Source organism: Labrus mixtus, chromosome 10 (assembly GCF_963584025.1).
Source record: "Labrus mixtus chromosome 10, fLabMix1.1, whole genome shotgun sequence".
In the NCBI taxonomy this organism is placed as follows: domain Eukaryota; kingdom Metazoa; phylum Chordata; class Actinopteri; order Labriformes; family Labridae; genus Labrus; species Labrus mixtus.
The window spans coordinates 25,962,044-25,972,691 of NC_083621.1; the positions used below are offsets into that span (position 1 = coordinate 25,962,044).

The window sequence follows — 10,648 nt, forward strand, 5'->3', positions numbered from 1 at the left end:
TTACATTTCCGAGTGAGTGGACTAAGAAGTATTAAAATGGTAAAGGCAAATGCAGCTGTCATATTTGCATCTTAAATGTATACATGTCCCAACTTTTTAAAAGAAGAATTCAGACTACTGCCCCCTGCTGGTATAAAGAGATATGTTATCACACATAAGCACAGATCATACATTACTGTTGTCCGACAGCTTCAGTGTTTGTGTTGTAATCAAGGGCCGCTTTTTGAACCAGATATCTCATTTGTCGAGGGGAGTCGTTGCAAAAGTTTGCATTAGTTTCCACTACAGTTCAGTTTGGTGCGTGTTTGGAATAAAGCTAAATTCATTGTATATTACTCTGTGATCAACTCTCAGCGAACAGTCACCACACCTCTACAAAAGTTACACCACACTGTCTTGCTTTTTGAACTCTAATTATCATACTTTTCTTTTCATCATTTACATCACATTGCATGAATTTTGATTCAAATACTTTTTTCAACAATAAACGCTGAACCCTCAAAAGGTATGTTCATGTTTTCAGCCTTGTCTCATTGCCCTCAGTTATGAACATTTGTCTGTGATGATGATTTCTATAGATCTTCATGCAGCCGGTACTTCATAAAGTGTTAGGGTCACACACTGAAACACAATCAGATTATTAAAATGACTAATTTGAAAGCTGAATCAGTTTTTTGTGTCTCTCTTTGATGTTGCTCGTGCATCAGATCTGAGAAAAACCCAGTTGCAGCATGGTCACCTCTGCAGGATTAGACGGTCAATCAAGCAGGGGAAAAGTTTTGTTAGGTGTTTCTGTTATTACCTTAAATCAAGCAGCTTCTGTTTTCACTAAGACAATAACAGACAATATCCACCTGAGCCTGCAGGAGCGCTCTGTCGACGCAGACAGGAAGAATTAGTGCTGTTCTCATTGTTTGGATATCGGCCAAAACGTGGAATTTTACCTGCCACTGTGAGCTAAATGTATATTGGGTTCAAATACGCTGAAATGGGCAGTAGACGTGCAAAGTTTCACGGGAAATTCTTCTCACATATCGTTTTTCTCTGCCCTGTCGTTATGTCGCTGGCTCTAAGCCCTCTTTTCTCTCTCTCTCTCCCCCTGTTTTGTTATTTTACCTCAAGGTGCAGGTGTGAAAGGGTGAGGCCGTGGAAAAACATTCGACTCCGTAAGCTTGTCATGAAGGAATCCATTGACTGACCTCTGCATCTTGGCACACAATGACAAATGGGTTTGCAATTTTCCGCCTGACTGGGGGGCAACAAAGCACATATCCACTCTAACAGGTAGGCAGTGAGAGTACAGTCTTCCTCTATCACGCTGTCTAACCAGGCAGTGAGCGTTACAGCTTGGCACTCTGCTTAAACGTTTTACAGCTCTTGTAGGCAAAATAGACAATTACACTCCATTACAATCTATGAAGACAAACTTTACAGAAAGCCAGACTTTAGTGAGATTAGCTGCTGATGAAGAGAGGGATGCTTGTTTTTGCTTTAAAAAACTTGGATTTTCTTTTTACATTTTATAACCTGGCTTCTTGAAAATGATTTGTTTTCCTTTTACACTACAAGCTGAAATGTTGAAGGAGAAGCAAGTCTTACACTTTCCCTTTTTCACACCCTGTTTGGTGATTGTAGAAGTCTTTGTGTTGCAATTGTTCCCAAAGCTGTTACACCTGAAAATGATGTGTGTATTTGGCTTGTTCAGTTTTGTCGTCGAGTTCGGTGCAATTTCCTCACTTGATAAGGATTGATTGCTCTACCTGTAAAATATCTGGATCGCACTTGAACACAAACTTTTCTCCTTTCATCTCCTTTTATTTAAAAAAACTCAAGTCATTGAGTTTTAAAAGTTTCCGTTTGTTGGGGCGCAGGTGGCCTAATAGTTTATGGAGGCTGTGGTCCTCCAGGCGGTGGGCCCGGGTTCAAATCCGACCTGTGGCTCCTTTCCAGCATGTCGTTCCTCACTCTCTCTCTCTCGCTCCCTGATTTCTGACTCTGTCCACCGTCCTTTCTCTCAAATAGAGGCATACAAAGCCAAAAAAGGTTTCTGATTGTTAATAAGCTTTGTTATTTAGTTTTATTAGCTCTTAGTTAGCTTTGTTAAGTGAAAAACCTTTGAAATAGAAATATATATATCTACATGTGCTCTACACACAGCTTCAAACACTGCAGGGAAATACAAACAAACATCATGGTCATACTCAATAAAGTCATTTTTTACATGAATGGAATTAAATTCACTTTCAACTAACATTAACAATATACATGGTGTTTTAATCGTCTTTATATGTTCAGCACTTTAAACATATTTATTTAATTTGAACAAATATTAAACTATTTCACTGTTTTTAATCAACCACAAACTCCAGTTGGACGTGATGGTGGTATTGGTTGTGTTTGACATCCGTTTTTAACAAATTGTGTATTTCTATTCTTTCATTCATGGTATGTTCTTTTTATGAGTACCGTTCCTCTTCATCTTTATTCAAGAAAGAAACTACACATTGCTCCCTGAAGAATTTTGGATGTACAACAGTTTGTGTTAACAGTAAGTAGACGTTTGTCTTCCTTGTGTTTTCTGCTGTTATGGCCTTGCTTCTTTTTTGTTTACTTTTATCAGAGCATTGGAAACCAGACAGATTAATTATTATTAAGATACAACATGGAGTCACAAATGGAGTCATGGACCTGTTGTATAAAAGTATTCATGAGTTTGTGTCCATTGGTAAGGATAAGGGCTGTGTTGACCACATAGGTCAAATGTTTTCTTACCTGAAGAGGTTAATAGGTTCAGATTAAATACAACAACATGCTTTTCACAATGCGTCCTGCAAAATCCACTTATTCAAAAAGTCCACGTTGCATACATTTGTTTTCCAATGTCTCTTTTATTTTATGCACAATACTCTGAATAATTCAAACAAGGTAAGGTCTAATGTTTGTCAGCACATTGAAGAAAATCTAACTAATCCAGTAGAGCTGCACACAGTGTATGTAGTATTTCTCTGTGGGGCACATCCATCTTCTTTATGAGTATGCTGCATCGTTAACGCCGGCTGCTGATTCCATGCTGCTCACCAGTGTTTTTGCTGCTGATTGAATTGCTTCCAAAGCCTTCAAGAATGTTTAAAGTAGAGCTATGGAAATGAACCAATTGACCTTTTTTGTGACCCTAGCGATCTCCACGCCCCGTGGGAGCAGAAACCGTCAGGCGGTACCTCAGTCTGGAAATCAAAGGGGACTGTGCTGTTATTAGTGCAGCGGCACCCTGAGACCTCTACTGCCCCTCTTCAACATGGCCTCCACAAACTGTGTTCCCCAAAGCTATCATCTAAATGATTCTAAATATTATAATGGAAATCTCAGTGGCACTATGTCTGACCTGTCTTTACTTGATGACTTTAAACTATAAACTGATAACTATGAACTAAACTCCTTCTTGGGTCTGTGTGTGTGTGTGTGTGTGTGTGTGTGTGTGTGTGTGTGTGTGTGTGTGTGTGTGTGTGCGCGCCCTGGTGGGGCAGTCCAGCCAAGTAGTCCAGCAGGGCGGTTATGTCCTGTAGGGATAACCTGTCATGGCGCTGAGTGCCTAATTGATGCCTCATGCTTTTCAGGGGGCAATTATAGCGCCCGAATGTCAAGACCTAATTTGTGACTTTGTAATGTGGACATATGGGCCAGAGGAAGGGGTGACATGGCTTCTCCAGAGGGACTCCTACACTGGTTAGGTCAGCAGATGTGAGGGGTGGTGGTGGTGGTGGGGGGACCCTAAACTTAACTTTGATTATTAGAGACCACTGGCTTATTTAATTTGTACTTGAGAAGAAGTAGCTACGTGTATACAACAATGTGAAAATGCTTATTTAAAAGTTAGAGTCCTGCATTCACAATTTGTTTTGATTAAAAAATATTGACTTTAACAAAAGGTAGTCCCCGTGCTTAATGTTTTCTTTTATAATTCTGTCATTCTACAAACCGAATAAGATGAGTCAACTCCGGACCAACAAATATATCAAGAATAACTAAGTGACATGTGGTACAGAGGGTCTGCTGTGGATGCTGATTAGTAGTGTTGTAGTCAAGACCACACTAACCGAGACCAGGACATACCCGAGACTGGAGTGCTCCGAGACCGAGACAAGACCAAGACCATAAATATCACTAAAAATCATCATCTTGTGTGCAGCGGGCATGTGGGACAGTAACACGGGGAGAGAAGGAGGCGTTTTCCTTCTAATCACAGTAATTACTTGGAAAAATAGCTTATCAGTGGTGGTCTTGACTGGTCTTGATTTAAAATACTGAGTCCGCCCAGTCTGAGACCGAGACAAGACAGAGTAAAAATGCTTTCCATTCCGAGACGAGACAGAGACCTTCAAAAAGTGGTCTCAAGACCGATTTCAAGAACTTCAACACTAGTGATTAGTCACATGGCGCTACAGGTCCCACCAGCTGTATCGGACAGTTTAGCTTCTTTCAGCTCATAGTTTTGATTCTTTTTCATTCACTGCTTTAACTCACATTTAACCTTATCATCAACCTTCATTTTCAGCAGCACCTGCGTTTCTTTTCAGTGGTTAAAGTAGCCGAGGTGGAGAAGATTAAATCTGCTACTGTTCACCAGTTCAATTGAAAACAATGTTTTTTCTTTCATTAAAAACACCACATCATTTTATTCTACAAAAAACTAAAAACTGTACCAGTATTAAATAACTGGAATAAGCAAAACAACAATATTTGCCAGTGGATTAGAATAAAGTGGCACAAATAAAAACAAAACCTTTGGCTTTAACCAGATCCCTGTTAGCTACACAGTCAGTTTATCTTACTGAATGTGATAAAACTTACAGAACTACAACCATGTCCCATTCAGCTTCTGTCAACCTGTCTCTGTACCTTTGTGCTGTATTATATGCTGCAGATGTCAGCTGTGTGTTTGTTTCTTCAGCTCGGCCTCCTTAAGGTATGGTGTGTTCACATCCCTTTAGTAAAACAAAAACACTGTCAGTCACGAGCAGGGCCTCCGAACGCACCACAGCGTTGTTTACTAGTGTGTCTTATTAGAACTCAGAGATAGAACTGACAGCACATTGGCGTCTTCTTCTTCCTCTACTTTTTGTTCCCCACAACACCTAAACAGCGATGTTTTTTTTACTCGCGTCTCCATGGAGATGCAAACAGAGGAGCATATTTTCCACTGGAGCTGACAGCTCAAGATGTGGGATGTCAGGGAATCAGGTATGCTGGACTAATTGCTGCTTGTGGAAGGCAGACCGCAAATCCTCTGAGCTATGACACTAAAGTGATTGAACTTAAAGGCAGTGAAACACAAGAAGTGCAAAACTTTTTTTTTTTAATGCCACAAAACATGATCAATAGAAGGATGGAAGGATAGGTGCAGGGGTGTGTCCAGACTTTTTTTGACTGGGGTGGCCCACCACTGACTTGTGCAGGCAAATGAATAGTGATAACTTACCTTTTCTAACCTCATCAGTAATATCCACTTTATAACACAACATATTGGCAAAATTAGCTTCACTTTTGATTGACACTTAAAGAAGATTTATGTTCTTAAAAGAGTGCATGCAAACTCCTGCACATCTTGCATATGTTTTGGTCCCGACACATTGCCAATTAATTTCATTGCAATGAAGACAGAGTGCATTACTTTCCTATGCACATGTCTGTAAAAAATACCTAATAATTGGTTTTAACATAAGTCCCGCCCTTGACAGGGCAAATATTCAATCACAGCTGAGTATTTCTAGGGGGGCACATGTCACCCCTGGCCTCCCCTCTGGCCACGCCCCTGAGATGAGATATTTGGGACCATATGCTGAAGATTTTTTTTCCTCCCCAGAATATCTCTCTCACTCTCTGAACTCAGATGAAAGCCCAAAAGTATCCTGTGGATAACGCTATACTTACACTTCTGCTCTAATCCCTATAAACACAAATGCAGCTCATAATTTGTGTGCACGGCAATTTACTAAGGAATAAACAAACAACAAAGAGCCTGAAATCAATAGTTGCAGGATTCAAATGACACAAAGCTGCAGACACCAACCCTGCGAAAACACACTCTTAGAAGTGGCCATGGCTTTAGAGCAACAGGTGAGCTTCTCGGCACCTCCCCTGTCTTCCCCAAAGCAGCCTACTAAATATAGAAATTATGCTATCTGATAATTGGGGGCAGACAACAAAGCCGGCTGTATTTTCACCCTCCTCCTCCTCCTGGTGCTGCTGCTAAGTCATATCCCACAGCTGACAAACAGCAGCTCTGAGATCAGAGTGTGAGAGAAACACCTGCACTGTCTGACCTGACTGTGAAGATAGACACAGAAGATCACTGACTTCCACACCTGCCTGTGAACCCATGCCATACACACACACACTCACACACTTGATTGGGTTTCCTGGAGAGCCCTTTAAGGCCGCTGCTGAGGAGGTGATGAAAGTCAGGGAGCGTCCATTAAGCGTGTGAGACGGCCCTCCAGAGTGGCTGCGGATGAGGGGTTTAAGTGTTTTCAGAGAGGAGCCGCAGACCACCTGGAGGAGGCGGAGTAGGAGGAAACAAAAGCATCTGTCTCAGGGCAAGGTAGACTCCAAAAACATCGGTTTAACAAGTGCCAAAGATCACTTCTGGGCATCAGGTATCACAAGTCAGGATTTCCAGCATGTTCAGAGGGATGACCTTCGAAATATCAGGCGGGGGGGGGGGGGGGGGGGGTGGGTGATTCTGTTTGATTTGCACAAAGTCTGCTTTTCATGTGTGATCATGACCTGCGCTGACACTGTAGTCTTAAAAAAAATGCCGTTTTCGAGTCTTGCATGGATGAACTATTGTGGCAACACACCTCAGCTCCTCAGCTTGGAACGATGGGATAGGAGGAATGAAACACTCCCCGTCCATCATTTTCACGCTTGTTAACTTTTCTATGAAGCTACAGAAAGACAAGCAGTGACAGTATCTTTACACAAACACGCAGCCAAATCCTCTTTCATGTTCTCGTAGGCCTGCGTGTGTTCACCCGGTGGACAGGGGATGTCCACACGCACGCAGGTTATAATACACTGTGGGATGCTGTCATTAATCGACGACAGAAGCGTGTTGATGTTCAAGGTGTGCAGGTGGGAAAGTCCCGCCGTATCAGGCTGTAGACAGGAGAGAGTTGGCAGCAGTGTTGACTCTCTGTATCGAGACACCCCCACTGGCTCGCCATCACACACACACACACACACACACACACACACACACTGAGATCACAGGCTGAGCTTTCATGCTTCAACACAGATCTTCCCCCAACCGTGGAGGAAACCGCACAGATATGGAAAAAGTAGGACACATTCTTGTTTTGTGTTTAAAATCATTGGACAGTTTTAACATCTTAACACAAATAGATAGAAGCTGTAAATCACAGGAATAAAAATGTCTTGGTCGACTTGACTTCCATTGTTTAATGAGACATTTCAACAAGTCAGCCATCTTTTTACTGCCAGCATAGGGGACTTGATTCTTATCGCTCTGACCTCCATTTTTATACAGCTGCTTAAGTTGACGGGCCCGAGCAAAAGGTCAGATTGTGTTTGGTCCTGATCTCGTTGTTGAGAGGCCTCTACATTCAGAAGATTCAGGACGGAGGGCTTTGAAGTTTTATGCGTTCATCAGGTCTACGACTCCTCTCCGGGCGCAATGGTGTCCATAAAGAAAGACAACATTGGTCTCGTAAGCAGGTTTATATGTTTAAACTCTGATAAACAAATATAACCCGTAAAGTAATCTTCTTTTAAAAGTGTGACTCTGTTAAAGTAAGAATGTGTGTACTTTAAACCAGTGGTTCTCAACTGGTGGGTCGGGACCCAAAAGTGGGTCGCAGATAAGCTTTCTGTGGGTCGTGCCTGGAAAATAAAAATGTGTCAAAGAGTCTTTGAAAACCTTTTTTAAATCTTCTTGTTTTTGTTCCAGTTCCTTGTTCTGTCACATGTTCATACCGCATACTTGAGGTCCAAACTGCACAATTTTTCATTAGATGAATCTGATTGGATGAAAAATATCAGATATTTGTGTTGTGATTGTTCATGAAGGAGTTGCTGATGGGTCCTGAGCCTGGACTAGTTGAGAACCACTGCTTTAAACGGACATAGGTTTTAAGCAGACACATAGTGAGCGACTGATCAAATATCTTTAAAAAAAGAAGGAATCTAATCACATTTGAGCAATTTATTGTTTGTACTGTGAGTTTGTCGACTTGAACTTTATCTCGTAACACAAGCATGAGTAGTTATTATTGTAGCATTATTGTGTCAATGTTGCAAGAATTAAAAAAAAAATGGATTCACTGTTGCCACATTGTGACAAAATGCATTTAAGATGTGGTGATTGTTTCCACATGTCGCTTATATGTTTCTTTTTTTCTGGTGATTTTTACACTTTATCATTAGCTCAGCTTCTTATCATGATAAAAATATATAGTTGTACAGTGTCAGTCTTTATATAATCAGTACAGGATCTAGTGGTTTTCATATTGCATGTTTCTAACTGTAAAAATATATATTCTCAAATAAATAAATATAAAACATAAATATATGAATCTAAAATGAATAAATAAATTGTTACATTTTTACCTTTCAAACGAGTCTAGACACAGGTTAAAAAAAACAAACAAAACAGAATTCCTTCAAAGTCCTTCTGAACAAAGTACGTTTGACTGACATGACTGACCCACATCATCTGACGACTCCATCTGACCAGAGGAGACGCTTCTACTTTGCTCCGTTTCCCATTCGTCTCTTATTCCACGCAGGTACATTTTAGGGTCATCCGGCCTCCGAAACAAACGACTCCCTCATGACAAGTGTGCAGACATTCTAGCCTGTCTTCTTGGCTGCTGAGAGATGGTTTATGCATTCCTATAAGAGGCCCCCCGATGCCTTTATCCCTTCTGCTCGGGCTGTTGTCTACCAGCCTGCACCGGCCACATCCTCACGCCTGCATCCCTCTTTTCTTCTGTTTTCCCTGCCTGACAGGGCTTTAGCAGCTATTCCTGAACTGGAGCAGGCCTCCAAGTCTCAGCTGTGTCCTAGGATATCCCTGTACAGCTCTGGCACACGGTCGGGGTCCACAGGCCTGGGTAAAAAATGTGTAAATTTTTGGTGCCGCCTGGATTTAGTCCCATCCCTTGGTGTCCCATCTTTATTCAACGCCACAAAGTAACGGGTCCCTCTGTCTCCGTGTTTGTAGAGATTGGAGGAGTAAGTGTTGTACCAGTTCTCCTCAAACTGCTCCCTGAAGACACATTCAGCCGTGAGCTTCTCCTGAAAACAAAGAGCACGACATCAGAGAAATCCTGGCTGATGTTGCAGAATTTTAAACTCACTTTTTTTTTTTTGGGCTTTGAACTTCTCTTGCTCACATCTTCAAATCATTACATGAGAACCATCTGGTTGGTGATCACATGGTCAGAAAAATTGGTTTTTAGAAAAACATAAATGAGGAAATATGGTACTCACGGATCCATACAGCTCTCCTCTGTCGTTCATCCCCAGATACAGTCCACTGTCCACCCCTCTTATGCTTATCAATCCAACAGCGAGGCTTATAAATTCCAAGATACCTGCAGAAGAATAACACAGTTGTTCTGTATAGATTTTGACAAAGATGAAAGACTTTCATTAAAATAAGCACAAAAATATAAAAATGCTATCCTGACAACAGCTCTTTGGCACAATACATCGCCTACAATTTAACAGGATATTTAGGCTTCATTCTTTGCAGGTCTTACTTTTCTCTAGTTAGTGATTTAATTTCTTTATTTCTTCCGTTTTTTTAACTTACCAAAGCGGCTGTGGTCCTTCCTCGTCCCTTGCACTGTGCCATCCGGAAGTATTTCCAGGTGAAAGCCCGTTCTGCAGTATAACTGTCTCCTCCTGAGAATCCCTTTGAGGTGCGTTAAATCCGCCACGGTGCTCCGGGAGAGCCTGTCCCCGGGGATAAGGTGCTCCCCTAGAAGTGTGGGACTGTCACCAAGTTGGGTCAGGAAGAAATGGGACCCGACCTGTGCGACACCATCGATGCCGTGCAAAACACCTCCAACTTCCCCTAGAGCAGCAGCAGCAGCAGCAGCCATCGCGTCAAAGCCAAAGCGGGTAAAGTTCAGAGAGGAGGTCCGGAGGGAGCGCTCTTGCGTAGTAGACTACCTGGCAGCCACTGTCACTTATTGCATGTCCACCTCCTTCGTTACTTAGCGCATGTAGGAATACATGCGCGGATTTCTCTCTCCTGACAAGAAACACGCACGAAATCTCGGCTTCTGGCGGCACCGATTTCTCTTTTTTACCGCTGCGTCTTCATCAGTTGGGGGTGGGCTGCAGTCGCTGATCAGATAGCCCTCATGTTGCATACCTGTTCCCAGCGGACGGAGATGGCTCAGTGGAGCAGTGGAGGGGGACCCAGGAAAAAGAGGATTCAGTAGTGAGGGCTGCAGTGCAGGTATAGCTATAGGAGCTCCAGGAGGGTTTGTGCTCAAAGTGGCAGGGGTGGTGAGGCAGGTGCAAAAGCACAGGACTACTGATGGGCGGGGCTGTCACAGTTCAGACGTGCCCTGGCAAGGATTTTTTTCCCCTTCTCTCAAAGCATAACACGAGAGAC

The 10,648-nt window shown here is 42.3% G+C and overlaps 1 protein-coding gene across 1 annotated transcript; it reads right to left on the reverse strand.

Annotated features, from left to right (window-relative positions):
- Positions 1-8,206: 8,206 nt before the first annotated feature.
- Positions 8,207-10,578, reverse strand: fgf20b (fibroblast growth factor 20b). Its single transcript, XM_061048876.1, has 3 exons — positions 9,836-10,578; positions 9,511-9,614; positions 8,207-9,315 (listed from the first exon to the last, which is right to left on the reverse strand). The coding sequence occupies exons 1-3, from the start codon at positions 10,125-10,127 to the stop codon at positions 9,070-9,072; spliced, it is 642 nt and encodes a 213-aa protein (XP_060904859.1). The 5' UTR covers positions 10,128-10,578; the 3' UTR covers positions 8,207-9,069.
- Between the last annotated feature and the right edge of the window lie 70 nt (positions 10,579-10,648).